The 26115-nt window shown below is 41.0% G+C and overlaps 1 protein-coding gene across 1 annotated transcript in view; it reads left to right on the top strand.

Annotated features, from left to right (window-relative positions):
* Positions 1–25696, top strand: part of dhx36 (DEAH (Asp-Glu-Ala-His) box polypeptide 36) — a 33609-nt gene extending 7913 nt beyond the window's left edge. Inside the window, exons 9-26 of the mRNA XM_039823433.1 lie at positions 1718–1884; positions 2000–2081; positions 2220–2360; positions 3747–3852; positions 9401–9488; positions 10259–10314; positions 10440–10504; positions 11790–11933; positions 12386–12503; positions 15153–15251; positions 15982–16155; positions 16310–16396; positions 16485–16568; positions 21211–21310; positions 21472–21562; positions 22882–23002; positions 24849–25001; positions 25101–25696. Of these exons, the coding sequence (XP_039679367.1) occupies positions 1718–1884; positions 2000–2081; positions 2220–2360; positions 3747–3852; positions 9401–9488; positions 10259–10314; positions 10440–10504; positions 11790–11933; positions 12386–12503; positions 15153–15251; positions 15982–16155; positions 16310–16396; positions 16485–16568; positions 21211–21310; positions 21472–21562; positions 22882–23002; positions 24849–25001; positions 25101–25334 (2110 nt within the window). The 3' untranslated portion in view covers positions 25335–25696. The remainder of the gene's footprint in view (positions 1–1717; positions 1885–1999; positions 2082–2219; positions 2361–3746; positions 3853–9400; positions 9489–10258; positions 10315–10439; positions 10505–11789; positions 11934–12385; positions 12504–15152; positions 15252–15981; positions 16156–16309; positions 16397–16484; positions 16569–21210; positions 21311–21471; positions 21563–22881; positions 23003–24848; positions 25002–25100) is intronic.
* Positions 25697–26115: the final 419 nt, after the last annotated feature.

Raw genomic sequence — 26115 nt, 5'->3', positions numbered from 1 at the left:
GTGCCAGCTTTTCTTGTTGTCTTGCTTCATGGTCTTTCAGAATTTGCACTACTTTAGTAAGTTATTTTAGGACTACAGCCGTCTGACAAAATGCTGCAACTTTTTGGCACGCTGACAGTCTGTTTGGACTCCAGCAATGTTCACACTTGTCAGTTTTGGTGTATTTGTCTCCAGCCATCACATTAGTGATGCATTAAAGGTCCGATGACATGGTGCTCTTTGGATGCTTTTATATAGGCCTTACTGGTCCCCTAATACTGTATCTGAAGTCTCTTTCCAGAAATTCAGCCTTGGTGCAGAATTGAAGCCACTAGAGCCAGTCCCACAATGAGCTTTCCTTAGTATGTGCCATTTCTGTGTCTGTAGCTATTGAGGAGGAGAGAGGGCGGGGCAAGGTGGAGGGTGGGGGTGCAGCCTTGACCAACTGCCACTTTTTTCGTTTGAAAGCCATGATGACTCTCTCTCATGGGTGGGCCAAATTCTCTGGGCGGGCAAAGCAGAGAAAGGGGAGGTAATCTTGCTTGTTATGACCTCATAACAAGCAAGATTCCAGAACAGCTCATCTGAGCTTTCATTTTCTCAAAGGCAGAGCAGGATACCCAGGGCTCGGTTTACACCTATCACCATTTCAAGCCAATTGGGGACCATAGGCAGGCTGGGGGAACTCATATTAATGTTAAAAAACCTCATAAAGTGAAATGTTCATGCCATGGGACCTTTAATCTAGTCTTTGGAAACTTCAGTTACATCTGAAGGGAAGTAGTGTATTTGTCTACACAACTCAATCAGTGCAGACAGTCACAGAATTAAATGGGTTCTCTCTGGTGCTGGTATAGTGCAGCAAATGATGGGTGGTTATTAAAAAAATAAAGTATGTTTAGATTAAATATGATTGATCTGACTCATAATAATCTTACTCGGCTATGAGTTTTCCAAACTGTTATAAACAGCCAGAGACAGTGTAGAACCTGTGTTTGGAGAACATCACCTTAGAGATGACAGTAGCCCCTTTTTAAGCTTCTCTACTCTGGTTGAATTTCAGAATTTATGTCGTGCTGAATTAACACCTACCTACAGGTTTTAATCTCTTATGAACAAACACAGCCTGAGATTATCAGCCACTATCCATTTAGTTGTTTCACTATCTACTTAGAAATGGAAGGTGAAATTTTCATGCCATGGGACCTTTAATGTTTTCGGTCCCACAGACCCTTTTGACTCATCATTACAGACTACTGCTGTACGGATAAGCACAGAGCCCATTTCTAGTTTCTAGTTTAGATATCAAATATGTCAGACTTACTACAGGGAAATGTTTATGCAAAATGTATAATGTGTAAAGTGGTGTAAACTTTTTTTTTTACTGTGCTAAATATTATCTAATACACCAACTTTATATAGCAAAAGATTAGATGACCTCTCTCGAAAAGTGAGGAAAAACGGCATCTAGTTATAGTTACCGACTTGAACCAAAGAATGTAAAAATAAATGAAATGTGCATCTACGCTTCATGGTTCAAGAATTATGCAGAAAAATGCGAAAAAAAGGAATCAATTCGACAATGCAAACTAAAAATATGATCTTCTTGGCAGAGGTATCAAATACAGACATAATAGACACGAAACTGCTATTTTTTTCACACCAAATGATGACATACTAAAGACACCTGAAATCAACCACAGACTTAAACCATTTCCCTTGTCTTTTTGGGTGTCAGATTGTTGTCGAGTATCAGCCACCTGGTGCTGGACGAGATCCACGAGAGGAACCTGCAATCGGACGTTTTGCTCGTCATTGTGAAGAACCTACTCGACTTCCGAGACGACCTCAAGATCATCCTCATGAGTGCCACGCTCAACGCAGAGAAGTTTTCTAAATATTTTGGTATGCAGCCCACCAAAAGACATACCAAAGTTTGTTCAGCATTAATCTTGCAGTTTCAATGTTTTGGATTTCTTCTCCTTCTCATCTACCCATTTCCCTGTGTTCAAACCTTTAGACAACTGTCAAATAATCCACATCCCTGGTCTGACGTTTCCAGTCAAGGAGTTCTTACTTGAGGACATTGTGGAGATGACCAGGTAGAACAACACTGCTGCCAAACACGCACATACAAAGTCACACGCATGCACAGACACAAATACAAAAATACAAAAGGAACCACTTCACCTCTTTTGTTTGAATGGGGTCTTGTATAAACTGGTTGATGTGTCTGCCAGGTATCGGTCCCAGAATCGGGACCGTCGCCCCTCATGGAAGAAAGGCTTTTGGCAGGGGCGCCACTCCAGACCGGAGAAGGAGGAGAAGGAGGCTGAATACAAGGAGAGCTGGCCTAGTTATGCACGGACACTGCAGGACAGGTGAGTTGGTGAGAACAGCAGGGTAGTTAGATTGGTTGATAGATGTGTTGTTTAGGTGGGGAATGGGAGGATTTGGCTTTGGGACATTCACATTTTAAAATGAATAACTGTGAGCGCTTTGGACCACTTGACCCTTTGGTAGATTTGTTAGGGTACACACTGATTTATCTGCATTGAAGTGTACCTACGCCTTAAGTTGCTGCAGTGTCTCCTGAAGTGTGAAAAAAGCAATGTTGTGCTCCTCTTCAAAACTATAACTACATGTCAATGTATAGGTATTATGGGCTTTACAAACACTGCAAATACTGTACTGGTGCGGTTTTCCCTCCTGCAACTGCCCCAACATTTTTGAGGGGACCAGCTCCACTTAAAATGTCATCCTCTTCTCCATAACACTCAACAAACATTCTTCTTCATTTAGTACACCTAACTGCAGCGCAGTCCCTTTTCTTTCTCTTTGCCACCATTATTACTGCTCAGTATTCCAAGGTTAATGCAAAACATTTTTTTACTGTGTACTGCACTGTCTGAACATTCATGTTACACACAGTGGGCAGAGCTACAGTGCTGCTAAAGTTGACTAAAAAGAGGAATAAAAAAATCATCTTTTGGAAATTGATCATAATGCCTTAATTGGAAAAATTTGGAAAAATCCAACCTTTGACAGCACCAATTTTCTTTGTGAATGAGTAATGTATCGTAAATAAATAAATGTTCTTCCTTAAAATACAGGGGGCATTAGTATAGACACCCCTATGTTAAATTCCCAGGATACTATGCATCCTGATAAAGTTCCCTTGGCCTTTGGAATTAAAATAGCCCCACATCATCACATACCCTTCACCATTCCTAGAGATTAGCATGGGGTACTTTCCATAAAATCATCTCTCAATGCAAATCAAACCAGCTATTAGGCTAACTGAAATAAAACCATGCCAATCGCTAGGTAAGTGTCCTTAAAGGTTGGATTTTTCCTCATTTTTTAATTAAGGCATTAAGATCAATTTCCAAAAGATGATTTTTTTTTTTTTCCTCTTTTTAGTCAACTTTAGCATGGGTTCCTATACTCATGAGCAGCACCGTATATATTACTTCCTACACTGTATGCAGTACAGTAAGTTCTTGATGCCCAAGTGTAATTTAGGCTTAAGGGGCAAATAAAGTTTAGGGCCTATTTATCACTTCATTGCTGTGACTTAAAAAAATGAAGATTTTCAAGTTTGTCTTCAAACAGTAGTCAGGTGCCCATATGAACATTGAAATTGTTTTTCTTGCTTGTTTGGGATTGTAACAATCACTTCAATTGAAATTTGTTCCCATGTTAAAGCACGGAATATGTTTGATTATTTATTTATTTATTTATTGTCTATGTCCCATGTTTTACAGATACTCTGACAACACCATTGAGGCACTGGAGATGTTGGACAACGATGAGAAGATTGACCTGGAGCTGATAGTGGCACTGATTCGCCATATTGTGCTCAATGAGGAGGCGAGTTTAACTTTTTTGGGTCTGGTTTCAGGGCAGCCATCTGAAAGTGGCTTAATTCTGGTGTCTTAAATTATATTTTTGATGAAGTACCTTTGTGCTCTGTTAGGGCTGCACGATATGAGGAAATTATGCGATCTGCGATAATGTTAAATATCGCGATAATGATATTACTTGCGATAAATAAATAGATATTAAAGTGTACTCAGTTCTGCAGCTTTCAGTATTCTGCTAAAATACAACAAATTGCGTATTGAATTTATAACAAGTGAGAGGAAATATTTTCCAAAATTGTTTTTATTGAACATTGAATTAAATATAAAAGGCACCACTAAAAAAGAACATTTTAAAGTGTTTTTACTGATATTTTCTTTCAACTAACACAAAATATCTCTGAGTGTCTTTTGCGATACGTCGCAGCCTTTTGCGATATGTTAAATGTGCTAGTTGATATTGAAAAAAAAAAATCTATATATTGTGCAGCCTTATACTCCATTAATGAAAATGGGATTTCAGGGAGGTTGTTCTATGGGTCTGAGCAGTCTGAGTGCTTGTGTCATGGGAACTTCTTTTGTAGATTTTAAGATGTGTCTTGGACTTGAAAATCTTCCACCACTGATCATAGACAGGCCAACAGAACAGTGGTCTATTGGGGAAATGGTTTCAGATCAAATAAAAGTGAATAGCTGACGCAGAAACTGACAAAAAAAGAAGAGTACATTACATTTCTAGGTAGAGCAGATGGAAGGAACAGGAGGGCTATCTTCCAAACACTGAGCGACATTAGATCAGAGGAAATAACACACATCCTGGCAGCAGATCTGTGCTAATGAGTGATCAAACAGATGCTCTCCCAACCATTCCCTGGTTTCTCTTTCCAGTACTTGTTAAAATTTCTCTTTTTATGTCATTTCAGTGTTCAGTTCAGCCTTTGCTAATGTGGAGTATACTGTCGACTAAGTCAGATCAAACATCTCTTTCTTTGTTAATGTTTTACTTTTTCAGTAGACCCAGTCCTACTGTGGCCATATCAGGAGATGATCGTACAGACGTAATGAAGGCAGAGCAAAAAGTTTTGAAAAATAGTCGCAATTTCAGTAAATGCAGTCAAATTTGTATTTGCTGTATGTTTCTTGTATTCTTCAACTGTTTCTAGTCAGAGTCACTTAGGCCAATGCCAAGGTGTGAAAACCGAGCCGCACAATGGAACAGATTTTCACAATCAATACCATTCAGTGTAGCCTTTTGTCACTTTTAAAAAAGAGAATAACGAGGGGAAGACAACTTAGGAAATTAAGTGCTAGAATTGAAAGAAGAGGGAAAAATGAAGTTGTACTACTTTAACTTATTTGTTAGTTTGTGGCTGTGTAAGACAGAAGAACAGAAAAAGGAGACAGCCCAGAATGAGGAGTGACTAACGCAGACAGACACAATAATTATCCCTTCCCATATAAGCCATATCTCTATCAGTCACGGCCACCCTGAGCCAGGCGACCAGCTGATTCACCGTGGCAATGTCAAATCGGCGAGAGGGAACTGGCTGATTCGCCGTGACGGCGTTCTGAACTGAGGGTACGGGCCGACTGCCAGGCTTTGGACTTTGATGATTGGTTAATTATGGTGCAGGAGTCTGTGATTAGACACCTAGGGGGTTGACAGGCATTAACGAACGTGTGTGTGTGTGTGTGTGTGTGTGTGTGTGTGTGTGTGTGTGTGTGTGTGTGTGCGCTAAATAGTTGGCCAACACCGCAGAGCTTACCGTGCTGTTACTTGATTTTTAGTTGGAATGAATCAGAGCCTCTTTCTATACTGCATGTGTGTGAACATGTGGTTCTGTCAGGCTGTAACTCGGCACACTCCGTGCATCACTCTCTTCTTCCTCTCTCTTTCAGATGAACACATGCACAGACATTAACACACACATGCAGTCCCATGTGGGTGCCAGTGGTTGAGCTCTGGTAATAATAATTAGCTTTAATTAAAAGGCAGGGGTGCTCAGGGCCCAAAAGCTACGTTTCTTGTCTGTTCTTCATACCCCCTTCATTCCTCTCAGGAAATAAATAGTCCTTTTTAAAGAGTGGGTTATTTTGTACCAGCTTAATATGATCCTGAGTTTTGTTTAAATTTAGGTCTTTCATGTGGCAAAATAGCATTTCCAGAAACTTTTCCCCATTGATGATAACCAGAGATGTTCACAAGTAATTTTTTGCAAGTTCAAGTCAAGTCTCAAGTCTTTTGCCACAAGTCCAAGTCAAGTCTCAAGTCTCTGGCCATCTGATCTGTCCCTAACACTGTATTGTTAAATCTTATGAATTCAAAGCCTGTCCTGTAGCTACCATCCATACAGTACAGTATCAAAATTAGTTGAAGGATAACCTTATGGGGTCTACTTAACACATCCCTCTAGCCCTCGGACCTGGTGAAATATTAACCGAAGTCTGTAACATCATACGGCTACAACTATAAACTATAAAGATACAATTTGCATGTTCCCAGCATTAGCACAACACTTGGCGATGGTTAGCTTGTTACCTGTGACGATATATGCTAAATGTAACGTCTCTATGTCTAATGTCGAAGTGGAAATCAAGAGAAAAGTGGCAGCGCCACACCAGTTACAGAACAACATGCATCTCAGTGTTAGTCCAAATTATGCACAATAAGCAGTTTGAACTCACTGATGTAATGCCATTTATTTTCTAAGTGTTAGTAAGCTCAGTGAAACGGAGTCCAGCATAAGGGAGCCCTGACTCAGAGGAGGAGAGGTTAGTGAGGCCAGCGTCTCCACGGCAGGTGACAGTGCGCACGGATCCTCTGCGCCACGCATGGATGAAATAATGAAATAGTAAACAGAACTACAGTAACAGAAATGTGCAGAATTAAGACAGTCAAGACGGCCCAGTGTTTGGTGGACCGGGTACACCTTGTTCACTTAGTAGCCTACAAATCATCCACGGGATCAATTAATCATCACATGAGTTTGCCCCCCCAACACAGCGTTTGTTCCTGGGGAGGTGGATCCGTGCGTCCCGCCTCCTGAGCGCTATGGATTTCTGAGCCTCAGCAACTACTAACAATAAAGATACAATTTGCCTGTTCCCGGCATTAGCACAACACTTTGCGATGGTTAGCTTGTTACCTGTGACGATGTATGCTAAACGTAACGTCTCTTTTCACATTAGTGTGTGAGTGACTGACCTATCTGGGTGCGTTTTTAGATGCCTGATGAAGTCCAACGTTGTTGATCCGGCATCATTTATCTTGGTGCCACACACTTTGCATGTAGCTGTTGGCTTACTGCCACTCTTTACAAAGTTATTGAAAGCAAAACTAATGACAAAAGGCACAACTCCGGGAGGACTTGGTGTCGCCATTGGCAATGCATTTTTTGATATGTGAGTGCGAGCACATAGGCGCATGCGTTACGTTGCACATTATGGCAAAGGGCAGGGGACATACAGCTCGTCATACGTTTCCCCGTATATGCAGCAATAAAAGAAAATAGAAATACATGAATACATTTTGATTTAAAAAGCAATAATTGCATGTTGACGAGTCTCGAAGCTCGAGTCTGAGATAAGTCTAAAGTCTTTTGGGTCGCGTTGCAAGTCAAGTCTGAAGTCAGCTGTTTGTGCGACTCGAGTCCGAGTCTCAGACTTGAGTCCCCATCTCTGATGATAACATAAAAGTTGTATTTTTGGGGGGTGGCAGTAGCTCAGTCAGTAGGGAGTTGGGTTGGGAACTGATTGGTTCAAGTCCCCATACGGACCAAAGTATGGTGGTGGACTGGTAGCTGGAGAGGTTTTGAGAGAGATTTTGCTCAGGCTTTTCAAGTTATATTAGTCTTCAGTTGATATCTATGCCTCTAAAAACATTATTTATCTCTGACCTTTTCAGCATGGTGCATACAGCATTGTCTTTAGAAGCTGCTCTGGTTTGCTTTGTACAATCTGATCTGCATGTGAATCTCATAAATTGCAGCCCTTATATTTGTTGTCAAAGATGAGGTCACATACTTCTTAACACCTTTGAACACACACTGCTTTTGTTTATAACTCAGATGATGTGATTCCAGAGCTGAGCATCAAACAATACTACATTTTGAGTTCTGGCTGAAATTAGTTTGTAGCAACTGGTTACCATCCTGGTTTCAATCCAAGTTCTGTTTACTTATTATTTGATCAGATTTTCCCTACCCTATATGAGGAAATGGGGAAACGTAGCTAACTTAAGCGAGTATGTTATTTATGGAAAGATCTTTAGTGTTAAGACAACAATAAACACTGATGCATTGAGAAGTTTGCCATTTTATTAGGAAGGCACTGGCAGCTTTATTGATATAGCATTTTTCAAAAACAAACAATTCAAAGTGCTTTACATAAAACATTAAAAAGCTGTTAAAAAAATGAAGGAGAATATTAAAAAAAAGGTAAAATACAATGAGACGGGTATGAAATACACAAATAAAAGTAACAATGCAGCAAGAAATGAGCAATTGCTTTTTATTTACAAAAAAAAAAGGTTTATAGAAAAACATGTTCATATTCCTCAAAAGTGGGTGCCCGGATAGCTCACCTGGTAGAGCGGGCGCCCATATGTAGAGGTTTCGACTCCGACCTGTGGCCCTTTACTGCATGTCATTCCCCCTTCTCTCTCCCCTTCTCTCTCTGTCTAAAGCTGTCCTGTCAATTAAAGGCCTACAAATGCCCAAAATATACATTCCTCAAAAGTACAAAATTGGTACAAAAAATGAGAACTTGTATTGGCCCCAGTATCAAAAACATTTAAATAGTATCCAGCCCTAAATGGTTTTCATTTGTTCTGTTCTATATATCTAATATATCTCATAATGTGGATGTCTGCTATAATAATAAAAAAAAACAACCTGCAAGCATCTGTTGTAACCAGTCTATGGTTGTTGTAACCAGTCTTGCAAGCTTGATTGATTGTATTATTCTCTGTCCTATTCTTTGCTGCTCCAATAACATAATTGCTCCACATCAATCATTTAAGGTATCCTTACCCATTGTAGCATTATGAGATATTGTTTTTATGTTTGAGGGGATGACATCTACTTTACGTTAAGTGGCCATCCATTCCATTGTCAGACAGGTCAATATAATACCTCCAACTCTATGAGCCACCATCATCTGTTATCCTGCTGAAGTGTGTGTGCCTCTATATTTTCCAGGTGACTAATTGGTTTTCTTTTATCACTGCTTTGAGAGAGTCTGTCGTGTGGTAATGTGAAGCAGAGGATATGCTGTTGGGAAGATGATGTTGTCGTAATGATGTCGGCAGGCAATGTCAGGGCCTATTGTGTGGCTGAATGTGCATGTTTGGAGCTCAGGGCAAGTCATCTCCATGTGCCTCGGCTTAGCTCCACCGAGGACACGGGCACCTTGTTCCCTTGGCTGCTCCAGCTAATGGCTTTTTGTTACCGTTGGCAGTTTGTTTCTTGTCGTTTTTTGTTTTGTTTTTTTCTCCTCTGGAGCCCCGCTGGGTTTTGTGTGTCTTTCAACTGCTGTTGTGTCACGTCTTTGTCTGACAGGAAGGAGCGATCTTGATCTTCCTGCCTGGCTGGGCCGAAATCAGCAGTCTCAATGACCTGCTCACTGCTCAGAAGATGTTCCAATCAGGTAGCTGCACGTAGAGCTGTAACAATTCCATATTTTACTGTACAATGAACTGGCTCAGAAATAATTGCGATTAACAATGTACGTAATTGTCTCTTTCAGTCCAGCTTAAAAATATTTGTTTATGAATTACTTTTGCAGTCAAATTAAAGTTTTGAATGAATCCCAGGATACATCTTTTGGTTATATTACTGTTATGTGACCCAGATAATGTTATAACACAATTATACAGCCTATGAAGTAAACCACACCTGTTTATCATAAAACATTGTGTTTTTTTCTTCTTAAATGAACATAAAACTGACAGTTTCCATCAACAGTCATACCCCTTAGGACCTTAGCTAATAATTAATTAATTTCAGTTAGACAAAGAAATGGCAATTATGTAAAAACAATTGCGATTAGACAATTATTTAGAGAGATCATTATTCACTTACGGTTGTGCTTTTTTGTGATATTAAAGTCCTCCGTTTGGCTTATGGTTACTTCACTTGGATGTTTGACCCTAACTTTTTTTTTTATATTTTGGAGAAAAAAATGATTACTTGTATGTGTTTTTCTATTTTTCTGTCCATATTAGATAATAATATACTCCTATTTGTTGCCAAAGATTTACAAATAACAGTGATAATTTGTTGCGTTCTCGATGTTTACCAGGATATTTAAGGTTATATTTTTAGACATAATAGTTCAGCCCCACGCACAAACTATTATCTTATGTGGGCAAATGGTGCTTCGTTTGAGGTTTTCTTTTGTGTCCTGTTGTGTTTCAGACCGGTTCGTTATCATCCCTTTGCACTCCCTCATGCCAACCGTTAATCAGACGCAGGTCAGCATTCTTCTTTGCCTGTCTCTCTCTGACTGTGTCTGTCTCTGAGTGTCTGCCCATTGTCCTGCTTTACTCCCTCTTCAATATCAGAAAAGTCCAATCTCTTTCTCCCTCACTCTTCTCAGGTGTTCAAAAAGCCTCCGCCTGGAATTCGAAAGATTGTGATTGCTACCAATATAGCTGAGACCAGGTATGTGCGTGTGTGCGTGAGCCGCCTATCACGCAAGCTGTTGACTCTCAGAAACTTGTCTTCTGATTCTGTTGTGGCTTTGGGTCTGCCAGACCTCTTCCTGTCAGTTTCCCCCAGTTTCTAAGTGCCTTTTGATGGTGAAGAATACTGTACTCACTAACACCTTGACTTTCTTGAATTTCTCTGTAGGAAAGACCAACATTCTTAAGTGTTATGATGGTCTGTCTCTCTTCCATTGTTAATTGCCTTTTTCCCGCCATTTTTATAGCAACACGCTACTTTCTGCAGTACAATACTGTTCAAATAATGCTCACGAGGGTATGGTACCACAGTGTGTTCCAACAATACTTTTATACAAACAGAGGGGGTTATAAGTAATCCAGACAAGTTGGAACACCTGTGGGAATTGGTAGCACCAACTTTCAAAGCTTGATCAACCTCCATTGCTGCAGAACAGCTTTACATGTTAACCCATTTCTTGTTCCCTGAAAAAGGCCTTTTTGTAAAATACTGAAATGTACATTCTTTTTCAGTTTTGGGTAACCTTACTTTTTTTTTTAACCTCAGGCAGTTCACCACTTACCTTTGAGCCATTTCAAGCTATTCATTGGCCTTGAACTGATAACATTTCAATAAAAAACTAAAACAATTGGGGTGTTCTAAAACTTTTGACAAGTAGTGTATTTTTCCAACAATTCAGTGTTTGCCACTAATGACAAGCACTTAGATAAAAAGAGTGTGTGTGTGTGTGTGTGTGTGTGTGTGTGTGTGTGTGTGTGTGTGTACGTGTGTACAAGTGTAATGCTGTAGGTCCCAGTCATTAATAGAAACAGCGGATTTGGGTATAATTAGCATACATTTCTTGGGTGGAGCAGCCTGAGTCTCTGTCAGGCAATTTTTTAATGCATTCAAAGAGCCTCGTGCATGCACAAACTGACCAAATTAAGAAGCTGCCTGCACTCCTCTCACATCACTCCACTAAATATAGAGTCTAAACCCACAAGGGCTGCATTTTTATTTTTACTTCTGTGTGTGTGTGTGTGTGTGTGTGTGTGTGTGTGTGTGTGTGTGTGTGTGTGTGTGTGTGTGTGTGTGTGTGTGTGTGTGTGTGTGTGTGTGTGTGTGTGTGTGTGTGTGTGTGTGTGTGTGTGTGTGTGTGTGTCTTAGCCTTAGCTAAGCATTCTTGACAGACTGCTTTGAAGGTTTATTTTCTGTCTGATCTGGTCTTCATTCCAACCTTTTTATTTCTCTCCCTCTTCTTTTCTCTCTCCACTCTTCCTCACAGCATCACCATAGATGACGTTGTTTACGTGATAGATGGAGGCAAGATTAAGGAGACCCACTTTGACACCAACAACAACATCAGCACTATGACAGCAGAGTGGGTTAGCCTGGCCAATGCCAAACAGAGGAAAGGACGTGCCGGCAGGTAGGGGGGTGTGTGTGTGTTTGTGTGTTTGTGTGTTTGTCTGCACATGGGTATTTGTGGATATCTTTATAACGAGGCCATGGTGTACATTAGTGCCTCTGGGTTTGCAATGCTAATCTGGAAGGATTATTTTTCCTTCCAATCATCTCAGCTCTCTGTCAAGTCTTCTCCATCAGCCCACTCCTTCCTGTCTTCCCATCTGTAACCACTGAGACAGGAAAAGTGTAGTCCCTCCCAGGTTGTTTCCAGTCTGTGACTCAAGATGTCTGTTCTGTTAGCTAGCTCTGACATCAAAGTGGAGCAAAGCACAATAAGCAGGAGCTGCTTACTGAGTGAAGATTCATCCCATTGGTTTTAAATGAAGCATTTGTCACATGACTGATGTAACACATAAGCTTTTTTTTTCCCCCTCCCCTCTCTGTCCCACTTTGTTCTTCTGTGCATATATCCAGAGTGTGTCCAGGGAAGTGCTACCATCTGTACAATGGTCTCAGGGCCAGCCTGCTAGATGCCTATCAATTACCCGAAATCATGAGGACACCGCTGGAGGAGCTCTGCCTGCAGATCAAGGTTGTGTATGTGGAGAGAAAGAGCGAGACAGACTGACAGAGAGAGACATATAGGTGTTGGCTGGGCAGTTGAGATGAGGACAAGATTGCTGTGAATGAGTTTTGTGAGTGCAGGGGACGGACGAGGACAGCACTGCTGTTTTTTTGATTTACAGCCTATTCTGACTAATGAAAACTAGGGAGTAACATTCTGGGCTGACTCATGCACATAATCGCTCCTCTTCTGGGCCTCGTTCCCTCATCATCAACATCAGTCGCTTTTTTATGTTTGGTTGCTTACTATTTTTTTATTTATTTTTTCCCTCCTCTTTTTAAATCCTCATACTCCACTCAGACATATTTCAACCCATGCTAATGGAACATTAAGCCAAAGTTCACTCAGATCTAGTGTTTGCTATGATTGTTCTCACCAGTGGATTTATTGGAAATGTGTTTGAGTGCGTGTCTTCCGCTACTTCAGTTGGATGTATTAGAGTGTGTGTGGGTGAGAGGCGGACTAATGCATCAGTCTGTCCTTAATGTGAGAGAAACCGTGACAACATGCTAACCCTGAGCATACTCTCTATTGCACTAGCACTACCAACACCAACCTGTTAGTCGCTTGCTTACTCTTCAGTTTGTCACGGGTAAATGTTAGGTATATTTAAAAATCTGTTTTTGATTTGAAAGTGAATACGTATTTAGAGAATGTGGATTTTCATAGTACCATCTTGTGTCATCACATTAATGCTGTGCTCAGCCCAGCACTGATAAGAGCATGTTAAGTTTAAGGTTAACTCTCCACAGTGTTGGTTGTTTTATCACCTATATAAGCAAACTACAAGAAGACACACATAAAGAAAATTGTAACAGACCTTACCTTATATACAGTGTGTGTATATAAGGCATATAAGGTGTATAGATAGATAGATATAACACCCCAATTTTTCCAGGTTTTTATTGAAATTCATGCAGTTCAATGTCTTATTGTACTCTGAAATGAAAGAATAGAACAAATAAATAATTGAAGTTAAAAAAGAAATCATGGAATCAATTTATAAACCAAAATGTATTCTAAATTTTTAACTCATCAAAGTAGTAGTAGATATAACAGCTGAACACACTGGTGGCATTCTTTCTACAATGGAAATCAAATATTCTTCAGAAAGTTCTTCCCAACTGTGTTGCAGAAGTTCCCATAAAGGTGTGGCACTTGTAGGTTGCTTTGCTTTCACTTTTCTGTTCAGTTCATCCCAAACCAGCTCAATGGGGTTTAAGTCTGGTGACTGTGCTGGCCACTCCATGTTTTTAAGCTTACCATCTTGTTCTTTTTTGCTAAGGTAGTTCTGGCATAGCTTGGACTTATGTTTTGGGTCATTATCTTGCTGTAGGATGAACCCCTGACCAACTAGGCCAACTCTGGCGCATACCAGAGGGTACTGCATGGCGCTGCAAAATGCTGAGGTAGCTGTTTTGGTTCAGGGTTCCTTTTCACTCTGAACAAATCACAGACTGTGGATCCAGCAAAACAGCCCCAGACCATCATGCTTCCTCCTCCATGTTTGACAGCTGATGTCACACACTGAGGAACCATCCTTTCGCCTACTCGACGGCGTACAAAAATCCTGCGTGATGAACCGAAGATTTCAAATTTTGATTCATCAGTCCATAACACCTTCTTCTAGTCTTCAGTAGTCCATCGACGATGTTTCTTGGCCCAGGCAAGCCTCTTTTTCTTATTCTAACGTCTTAGCAATGGCTTTCTTGCTGCAACTCGACCTATCAAACCTGCAGCTCGAAGTCTTCGCTTTACAGATGAAACTGAGACTTGCTTATTACGACCACTATTAAGCTGTGCTTGAAGCTGTTGTCCTGTGAGCCGCCTATCACGCAAGCTGTTGACTCTCAGAAACTTGTCTTCTGATTCTGTTGTGGCTTTGGGTCTGCCAGACCTCTTCCTGTCAGAGTTTCCCCCAGTTTCTAAGTGCCTTTTGATGGTGAAGAATACTGTACTCACTGACACCTTGACTTTCTTGAATTTCTCTGTAGGAAAGACCAACATTCTTAAGTGTTATGTTGGTCTGTCTCTCTTCCATTGTTAATTGCCTTTTTCCCGCCATTTTTATAGCAACACGCTACTTTCTGCAGTACAATACTGTTCAAATAATGCTCACGAGGGTATGGTACCACAGTTTGTTCCAACAATACTTTTATACAAACAGAGGGGGTTGTAAGTAATCCAGACAAGTTGGAACACCTGTGGGAATTGGTAGCACCAACTTTCAAAGCTTGATCAACCTCCATTGCTGCAGAACAGCTTTACATGTTAACCCATTTCTTGTTCCCTGAAAAAGGCCTTTTTGTAAAATACTGAAATATACATTATTTTTCAGTTTTGGGTAACCTTACTTTTTTTTTTTTAACCTCAGGCAGTTCACCACTTACCTTTGAGCCATTTCAAGCTATTCATTGGCCTTGAACTGATAACATTTCAATAAAAAACTAAAACAATTGGGGTGTTCTAAAACTTTTGACAAGTAGTGTATTTTTCCAACAATTCAGTGTTTGCCACTAATGACAAGCACTTAGATAAAAAGAGAGGAATTTGATGTAAAAATAATGCACGCTTTTGCTGATCAGTGTGTGATGTGATGTGTGCTGCCCACTGTAGATATTGAAGCTTGGGTCTATAGCTCAATTCCTGGAGAAAGCCCTGGACCCTCCAACTGAAGAGGCCGTCAACCTAGCCATCAAGAACCTCATAGACCTGGTAAGAAAGAATAAAGATCATTCAAAAAAATAGGTTCGGAGTAAACCAGGAACAACAACTGACTTTTGGGCTGCAAATAACAATTAGTTATATTATCGATTAATCTGACGATTTTCTTTATGTTCTCGTTTGCTCTTTAAAATGTCAGAAAATGTTTGAAAAAATGCCCCTGCAATTTCTTATAAATTTGACAAAGTTAATGTCTTCAAATAGCTTGTTTTGTCCAATCAATAGTCTAATGTGACAGTAATTGCATATTTTGTTTAACAAATACATCAAACCCTAATAAGTGAGAAGCTGAAATGTGGTAATGTTTACACTTTGTTTGAAAAATTACGGAGAAGATGAATTGCTTTTCAAAATAGTTGAGTATTCATTTTCTGCCCATCACGTAATTTATTTATTTTCTTACTGTTTCAGCTTTATTTAACAGTTTTCAGCAGCAAAACTGCAATAGCCAATGGGGAAACAGTAGCATTTTAGAAAGAGAGACTATCTCCTCACCAGAGCATGTGGTTTTGAAGTCTCCTGTCTGGAAGCATTATTTACAGATCTGCTCTGACGGTAACACAACTCAAAGTAGATGTTCCTGAAAACCTTAATAACCCTTATTTAACATGCTATGTTAACAAAGGCTATTCATTCCCTTTTTTGTGGATAACACATTACAAATAAAGATGTGTGATTTTCTTCTGGGTTTTGTGACTAACTATATTGTTGTTTTTGTAAGAACGCCCTGGACCGGTCAGAGAATCTGACAGCGCTGGGTTTCCACCTGGCTCGTCTGCCCGTGGAGCCTCACATTGGCAAACTCATCCTGTTTGGAGCTCTGTTGGGCTGCCTCGACCCCGTACTCACCATTGCTGCTTCACTCAGCTTCAAAGACCCTTTCTTCATCCCCCTGGTAGGCCGCCGAGTTCACAGACATGAAAGCTTTCGTCGGCAGCGACACACACACGCAGGCGCACTTCAACACTTTACTGCACTCTACCTCCCGACTTATTTCACTTTAAAGAAGGTCTTAAAAGAATATTCTTTAATGCATCTGTCTCTCTCAGGGTAAAGAGAAGATGGCAGACATGAGGAGAAAGACCCTGTCCAGAAACTCCAAGAGTGACCACCTCACTATTGTCAACGCCTTCCAGGTAAGACAGCCGACACCTGTCCGTGTTCTTTCATCTCTGTCCGCTGTATAAATTGATCGTGTCCTAAATTCATCCATTGATTGACCAGGGCTGGGTGGAAGCGAAACAGCGTGGCGCCAGGTATGAGAGGGAGTACTGCTGGGACAACTTCCTATCTGCCAATACACTCCAGGTGAGCCAGGCTGATTGTGGGTGCTGTGCTGGGCTCTCTACTGATGTACTTTGAAAATAAAACCACATTACGTGTTTAAAGGACAATTCCGGCGCAAAATAAACCTAGGGGTTAAGAACATATGTGTACTGTGTTGACCGTTCTCTGGAATATGTTTTCATGCTAATCGAATGTGTATGTAGCTTGAAACAAGCTATGCGCAAACCGCTGATTAGCTTGTGACGCTAGCTTTCGGGGCAGTCGGTAAATCGCTATTTTATACCACTAACAAGGCTCTTCAACGGTAGCATAATGAGGGTCCCTACATGTAAACAAGCATTGAGAACTTTGTAAGTATACAGACAGTTTATTAAAAAGATAGATTATAAAGACAGTATCGTCAAAGCCGGTCTACGGAAAGCCATTCCACTCCCTATCCAGCCCCATTGTACCGGATTTTGGTTGCAGTTCCACCAGAGTTCCACTGGGGGTGATCGCGGTCCAGTGCAAAATGAATGGGACTCTATGGAGCTAGACGGCTAAATTTGTCTCTTTCGCCTGATTGTCGTTGAGAAACCTCAGATTTGATTGTAGTTTTTGCAAGTTCAACATGGGTTATAGGTCGAAAGTTGAATGAACGAGTACTTATGTCCTTTTGATTTCTTACAGGGTGAGTCGTTGTAGCCCATAACACGCTAGCATTCTGCTAATGAATGCTGATTGGTCAGTGAAGGAGTGATTACGATCGGAGATCCCGCTTGACGGCATCCGAAGCAGAGCCTGAATATCAGAGTGAATATTTCGGTGTGGTCTTTAAAACATTAGCAAACCTCTTTCTAGCACATGTATTAACAGGGAGAGCCTTACCTGTTAGCTGTGTTGTCATGCCCTCAGAACAAAGGCGAAGCGACTCAGAGCTTGCCGTAGAAAGCAGTATCTCTGGCGCGATATGTGTATACGCGTCATTGACATTTTAAAAGGCTTTTTAGAACAAAAAAGCGACTTTAAAAAAATCTAACACACAGCAGTGTGTATTTTCTTAGCCTCCCCTTTCAAATGCAACATTAAAATTACTAGACAAAAAATGATATCCTGAGAAAAGTGGGTTTTGAGGGGTATAGCTCCATAGAGTCCCATTCATTCTGCACTGGCCTGTGAGCGCCCCCTATATGGAACTCTGGTGGAACTGCAACCAGTTCAGAAGCCGGAAGTAACGAGGGAGTGGAACCTGATATATTAGAAGTTCTTTGGTATCTGTCAGTACCCGATCCGTTCCACCTGCACAATCCGTTCTGCGCATGTGCAAGATGACACGTATGCCATGACGTAGGCGCAGATGATAATGCTGCGTTCATTCCACCACCACCTTGGAATAACGGCACCGCTTCCACCTGCACGATCCGTTCTGCGCGCCGCGCCAAGATGTTCACACGCTAGCCTCCAGCTAACGTTAGTTAGCTAATAGCTAATTCGGCGGACCGCTAGGTGATTATAGCGGTCTGCCGTTAGCCTCCCGGAAGCTAACGTTAGTTTAGCTAACGGTTAATTTGGCGGACCGCTAGGTGATTATAGCGGTCTGCCGTTAGCCTCCACCGGGAAGCTAACGTTAGTTTAGCTAACGGTTAATTTGGCTAACCGCTAGCTGATTGCAGCGGTCTGCCGTTAGCCTCCACAGTTAAGTTAACGTTAGTTTAGCTAACAGCTAATTCGGCTAACCGCTAGCTGAGACAGCATGTAAACTTTAAAAGACCCTCAAAATAAAACTTGAAAATAAACGTTAACATATATAACAGCTGTTCGGCTACGTAACTTTGTGTTTATTTGTACTCTATTAAAATACAATCACTCAATACTTGTCTTTATTGTTATTACTGTAATGTCTTAATTAAGCTGTAGCTTGCTTTTCCCATTAAGTTTAACTTAACGTTATTTTAGACTGAATCTAGCTGCAGAAACAACGTAACCAGTGGGGCGGTGCCTGTTATTTCGAGGTGGCATGAACGCAGCATTATCATCTGCGCCTACGTCATGGCATATGTGTCATCTTACACATGCGCAGAACGGATTGTGCAGGTGGAACGGATCGGGTACTGACAGTATCGTTGTCACTACCCAAAGTGAGAATAGTGCAGATTTGAGTTGCGCATGCTTAGATTTAAACGGTTTACGGCATAACGTGTCATACCCGATGTTAACCGAGTCAGACCGGCTTTGGTCGAGTGCAAATGTGAGTTGCGCATGGTCAGATTTAAACTGTTTACGGCATAACGTGTCTTACTGAAATTTGTGAAATCTGTAAAATAATAAACTTTTCTCTTTACATACAATAACAGAAGATGGGAATCATTTCTAAAAACGTTTTAGCAATCTATGATTGTTTGGTTGCTAACGTTAGCTCAAAACGCCATTCAAGTGACATAAAGTGTAACAGCCTGTGTCTGATTGCTAATTTGTAGCTAGCAGTCATTTCAAAACGTTTTAGCTCTCTATTATTGTTAGATTGCTAACGTTGGCTTAAAACGCCATTCAAGTGACAGCCGATGTTGTGTTTGATTGCTAACTTGTAGCTAGCAGTCATTTCAAAAACGTTTTAGCTATTTATGATTGTTTGACTGCTAACGTTAGCTAAAAACGCCATTAGCATCTAGCTAGTAGGCTAGCTACTTGATTGCTAACGTTAGCTCAAAACGCCGTTAGCATCTTGTAGGCTACTTGTCGCAAAGTGACGCATGCGCAACTCACATCTGCACTCGTCGCAAAGTGACGCATGCGCAACTCAAATCTGCACTCTACTCACTTTGGGTAGTGCCTCTTTGGATGTTGATTGTGGGGTATCGAAAATAATTGACAATATGTTGTTTAATTTTGTGTGGAAAAACAAAACTCACTTCGTCAAAAAGTCTGTAATAATGAACACAAATCAGTGTGGGGGCTTAAATTTCTTGGACTTCACAACTTTAAGCAACACCTTCAAAATCAACTGGCTCAGACAATTCTTTAATAATCCAACATCACTATGGAATTTTATTCCTAACTATGTTTTCTCTAAAATTGGTGGCCTGAATTTTCTGTTATTATGCAATTATAGTATTGCCAAACTCCCAATCAAACTGTCCAATTTTCATAAACACATGCTTTTAGCTTGGTCTCTCTTATTTAAACATAACTTCTCACCCCATCGGTATTACATTTGGCATAATAAGGACATTCTCTTCAAAAACAAATCTTTATTTTTTGAAAACTGGTACAGGAATAACATTTTACTTGTTGGCCAACTCTATGACACGAATGGCAGACTGTACAGTTATTTAGAATTTATCGGCGAAATTTCAAATTCCTGTTTCGGTCAAGGAGTATGCAATTGTCTTTGATGCAATTCCTTCTGGAATCAGAATGCTGCTGGGAGGCATTCATTTCCCTGGCCACTGACTCACAATATGGATTTATCTGATACTGCTGTGGGGAATTTATGCTTTCTCTGGGCGCGGACTAAAAAATAAACAATTAGAACTTTATACCAAAAAGATATTGTTACTATTCCTCATATAATACCATATTGGAACAGTTTAATAGAGAATGTCCCTTGGAAAAATGTTTGGTCTTTACCTTTCAAATATATGCTTACTAATAAAGTGAGAGAAGTTACGTTTAAATTAATTCACAGATTCTACCCAGCAAAGTGTGTGCTGAAGCGGTATAAACCAGATATTGAATCTGAATGCTCTTTCTGTAAAAGGTCAGATGAAGATATCTCCCACTTATTTTGGAAATGTTCCTACACAGAAAAATTCTGGTCAGACGTCCTTGAATTTATCCAAACCCATCTCATTAAGGATTTCCGCTTTTGTTTTAAGGATGTTTTCTTTGGTGTAGTGGAGCTTAAGACGGATAAGGAAGGGAAATATTTCATAATTAATCTTTTATTTCTACTCGCTAAACATCACATCCATAAATGTAAGTTCAGGGGCTCTAAACCTTTCTTTCCTGTGTTTGAAAATGAAGTCAATGAATACATGGACTCTATAAGATATTCAAAGAACTGTAAAGCTCTGAAAACTGTGCATATATTCTCAACACTTGTGGCATCACATGACTGAATAATATTGGAACTCTCCTAACTGTAATGATGCTATGAATCGGACTACTTGTTGATTGGCCTTGATGGACTTTGCAGACTCCCTGGCATATGAATTGCTTATGTACTTATTTTGTAGTTGTATGTATGTGTACGTCTATGTGTTGTATGTAACTTCAAATGCTCTCAATAAATGAATTAAAAAAAAAAAAAAAAAAAAAAAAAACTCACTTTGGGTAGTTCATGTTTACAGGCGGGCGCCATTTTCGAAAACAGTCATGATCAGTCGAAACACGAATGCTGTGTTTCAGCTACGTTACTAGTTACTGGTTGCACCGCGTTTGTCGTTTGAGCCTTGTTAGTGGTATAAAATAGCGATTTACCCACTGCCCCGAAAGTTAATCACCGGTTTGCGCTAGCTTGTTTCTAGCGACATAGCTACACATTCGATTAGCATGAAAACATATTCCAGAGAAGGGTCGCATATGTTATTAACCCCTAGGTTAATTTTGTGCCGGAATTATCTTCTGTCTGGGCAGATAAGAACATGCAGCCCTCTATGAAGTACTTTGTCCTTTCATCATTCAGATGCTGCACAACATGAAGGGTCAGTTTGCTGAGCATCTAATGCGTACAGGCTTTGTCAGCAGCAGGGACCCCAAAGACCCTACGTCTAATGTCAACTCAGGTAACTAAGAGGAGTTTTTTGGTTGCAATTCAGCTTTCAGAAAATTCGGTTTCTTATGACTCTTAAAACCAGGCTGTGGCACAGTAATGGAATATCACATGCAGCATGTAAATGTAACCGTGCTCATTTGTTCTTTCTCTAACTCTCACTTCCTTCCCTAGACAATGAGAAGTTAATCAAGGCAGTAATTGTAGCTGGCCTTTACCCGAAGGTGGCCATGATAAGACCAACTAACAGCAAAAAGAGGCCGGGGTGAGTCTGCCAATTCGAAAGAGGGAGATGACAAAGACAGGGAAGGGAAGGGAAAGATAGATAAGCACACAGTCATTCTTATTGATCTTGAGATAGCCTTCACAGTGCAATATCTCATCAGACCTCTCAGGTAAGAGTTCTGTAAGAGCCCCGCGACAATTACCGGAGGCTGTGCAGAAACCATGCTAGGTAAATTGTCAAAAACAGAGGAGCTTTTTGCAGCTGAAGATCAATGCAGTCATCATCAAACTGCCCTCAGGCAGCTGTCATGGGCAACGGCTGTGACCTGTGTGCAATAGACAGACACACACAACAGGGAGACGGACACGTACTCTCCCAGTAGGGCTTGTTCGTCTGTCTCAGTGACAGCTTTAGACCCAGTAGTGCAGGGCCATTTATTCTGCATAAGTAATTCTCAACACTTGATGCAAAGCCAGTTTTTAAAGTTTTCACATCCATCCGCACCACATCTCTGCTGGATTCATTGCTCGATGAAGCGCTCCTTGTTTGTTTTGCTGCTAAATCCGACTGCTGTCTGGTACAAGCAGCTTTGTACGCAGCAGTCAGGTTTTGTCCAGCTGACACATAGGAGTTTGAAACACAGCGTTACTTTCATGTTAGAGATGATTTGCCGACTGCGTCTCAACTTGTCTTTAGTACGCTCCATGCTAAAATGGCAGGAGGCATCCTTTGGGCATCGTATAAACAAGCCAAAAGCACCTGATGGGTTGTTTCTAGGACTACTTTCTGATTGTTTTTAACAAAGTTGGTTCTGGGGATGAGACAACAACATGTGCCTACAAACACACATACATAGTAGGCATGTGTAGATATGAAATCTGTAGAATTATTTGACCAAAATTATACAATACAATAATTGAATAATTGAAATTGGATGAAAATCTCTGTACAGCAGTGAAACATAAAAGAGTACTAGAAAGCATCTTTAACTGGATCCAATTGACTTGACACATTCCGGTGTATTGGTAATACACCTGGCATCATTTGAGGCGCTGTCTGTTGGGGGCTGACGACTACATGTTTAAAAAAAAAAATAATCTGGAGGGGTGGAGTTAGACAGAAGTGAGAAGTGAGGTGTAGAAGAGTGGTTCCCCTTTTAATGAATATAAATCTTTTTCCACCTTTAGCAATGGTACATGTTTCCTCTTCTGTTCTTTCGTCCGTTATCGCGTAATGATGGTAATAAAAACTGTGTTTAAATGTTTGTTTTTGTCATGTGTTGGGGATGTGAGTTTTTTTTTTTACCAGTATACCTACAGTACAGGCAAACACACACTCTGACATCTTTTCTTTCTCAGGGTTAAGGTGTACACCCAGGCTGATGGAAAGGTGTGCATCCACCCCAAATCAGTCAATGCTGAAGAGTCTCAGTTCAACTACACATGGCTCATCTACCATCTCAAGATGAGAACGAGCAGTGTGAGTAGGCGAAGGGACATTATGCTGTGGTTTAACACTGCTGTGTTAATGCTGTGTTTTTACATGCGAGTGTGTGTTGCTGTGTCTGTTTGGTTTCGTATGCGTCCGTCTGAATGGGAGTGGAAAGAAGAAGCCGTGGTTGAAGGTTGGCAGTTGTGCCACGCCAGCTTTGCACTGAATGAATATTTGATTAAAACACTGCCTTTCAACTCTCTGTCTCTCAAAGGCTGTTGTGCTTCAAAGCTTGGTGGTGGGGGTGGTGGGGGGGGGCGGCAAAACAGTCAATACGGCTCCCTGACAGCCGCCCTCTCTCCTCTGCCTCTTTCTGTCTTTGGGTGCTTTTCAATATGCTAACGTGTCGCCTCACTTCCCTCACTCACTTCTCTTACTCCTCCCAGCGAGGATGTGAGAGAGATGCGAGGAAGCGACTGAGGACAGAGGAGTCGCAGCTGCCACATCAAGAAATATTTGGCTCCGTAGCGTCCGTCTTAAGCAGTGCAGTTACGTAGGAAGTGCTGCACTGCTGTGTCTGTCATGTGAAGGTGCTGCAATTACCCAGTGAAATATTTCTTAGAAAAGTTCAAAAGTAACATCGATGTCATTTGCTCTTTCTGTGAATTACATTTAATTTGATCTGAAACATTTTCCTACAAGCTGTGGAAAGATAATAATTCTATAGTTGACAAAAAAAAATTTAAGGTTTTAGCCTATCATTTATTGTATAAGGGATTGGACGATCGAGGACGAGGGGGAAAGATTTCTGGGTCCCGGGAGGGGAGAGGACGCGAGGAAGCATAAGTTAGCGTAATGAAAAGCACCCTTCCCACCCCCCCCAGGCCCTTTTTTTCCTCCCTCTTTAAACTCCCATCTTCCCTTCCATCTCTCTGTATTTGTTCTTTCTGTGCTGTCTCTTTATGAATGAATGACTGAATGGTAAAAAGACCTTTTATGTCCTCTCTGATTGCTTACTGTGCCTTTTTGTCTCTCACGTCGCTGCCTTGGTCTTTGCTGCCTCGTTTTGTTGCATTTCACCAGTATTATTGCCGTCATGCCAGGTTTCTTTTCTTGTAGTGTGGTTTTGTGCACTATTATAAAAGTGAGGTATTCTGAGATTGTCAAGGGCATTTGTGTAATGAGAGAGGGGAAAGTGAGGAGGGATGACGTGAAACTTTATCTCCTGTGACGCACTTGCCCCTGGTGGTCTATTACATTGCACATTCATGGGGCACATGCAGTTGTCCCTGCTCTCTCGTTGCTTCTTTTTTTTTTTTCTCTCCTTGTTTCCTACCCACTCCCTCCGCCTTTCTCTACCTCTCTCTGATGCTAATTTTCAACACTTCTTACCTTCAAAGCTGAAATAGGTTTTGTTTGACCTCAGTCTGCTGCTCTTGTAGTCTCCGTAGCTTCTGCGAGTGTGTGTGCATACAGATCAGTGCATTACATAGAGTATTACTTCTATTTTCTATCTGAATATTCAGAATTTTCATTAAGTTTACTTACTTTGTTAATTGGTTTTAAGAAAACTGGTATTTTCCATGGTGGGTTTCCATCAATAGTCAAGCTACTCTACATAAGCAGCTGTCAGTTCAGCACAGGGAGGAAAACGGATGGAAAAAGAGTGTAACACATTTGCAAGATTCACAGACGGGGCGAGATGACATTTCTCCCAACACGGGAGGCACTGAAACACATTTCAAAAATTCGCACAGCGTCTCTTCACTAGTGGGACACTTTCAGCTCACACCACAGAGCTGTCTGGCTCGGTGTGTCATAATGATCCTGCTCCCTGTCACTGACTGTCTCATTGCGTTTGGTGTAAAGCTCCTGTCGTTGTGCGTGTCCTCAGATCTTCCTGTACGACTGCACTGAGGTGTCCCCGTTCTCACTGCTGTTCTTCGGAGGAGACATCACAATCCAGAAAGACGAGGACCAGGAGACCATCGCCGTGGACCAGTGGATCGTCTTCAGATCCCCGGCACGCATCGCTCACCTCGTCAAGGTAAGCGAGCACGCACTCACAATGAAGCTCGTGATGAGAGATTTTTTTTTTTTTTTTTTATATATATATACTCACCTTTCGGTTCTGTCTTTTCCACAGAGTTTAAAGAGAGAGCTGGATTCTCTGCTGGAGGAGAAAGTTCGTAACCCTGCTCCTGTAAACTGGCAAAACCGTCAGTCGAAAGACTGCGCTGTCATCACAGCCATCATAGACCTCATCACCACCCAGGAGAAGCCTACAGGCAGCACTAAAGGCTACGACAGAACGCGGGCGCCTGCCCCTAGAGGACAACACATGCATTTCAATGACGACGACGATGACGACGATGATTAAAAGTGGCCGGGTTTTTGGCTGGCTATGAAGAGAAGAGCCTTTTTTAATAACTGACTGCATCCTTAGACAGAGGTTAGTTGGGATATTTATAATAACCAGCTGGCCTTTGCTGGTGCTCCTGAAGGCCAAACCCAGGACGCAAGAATACTGGAAAATGTTATGCACTTGAATGGCTCCCAATATTCTTTTGTTGCCTGTTCGGTCATTATTTAGCAAGGACCAATCCATATTCAAAGACACTGTGGCTATTATGTTTGTTTAGTCTGTGCATTTCTGGTCTGGATAATTCATGCTCTTATGTTGAAAGCAATGTCACTTAATGGACTGTACTGTACAATAAAGAAAAGGATGTACAAAAAAAACTGCCTGGCTTAGGTTCATCTGCCTTACAAGGCTGACATTTAGGAATTCAAAAACAAACTCATAACCATTACCCTGAAATATTGCTGGCTTTATGATGTGAAACCATAATCTGTTCTATGATGGGAGAACACCATTTGTTTTAGAGCTTTGAGAGAGCAATCACTAAAATCACATAACATTTGGTTGGAATAACCTTCAGCAGCACACAGTTGCATACCCTTGATTTAACAGCCGATAGCTATAATAAAGATCTAGGAAAAGTGCTGCTGGCTGGAGGATTTATGCACATTTCTGATTAATCTGCACTGAATGTCCAAAGAGCACATGGCTAATTTATTGCTCCAAATATTACTTGAGGAATAAGAGTAGAGTCATTTTGTTTTGGTCTATCTAGCAGCGGTCCTCAGGGGAAAAGAGA

Source organism: Perca fluviatilis, chromosome 2, assembly GCF_010015445.1.
Source record: "Perca fluviatilis chromosome 2, GENO_Pfluv_1.0, whole genome shotgun sequence".
Lineage (NCBI taxonomy): Eukaryota > Metazoa > Chordata > Actinopteri > Perciformes > Percidae > Perca > Perca fluviatilis.
This window is presented reverse-complemented; position numbering and strand designations above follow the sequence as displayed.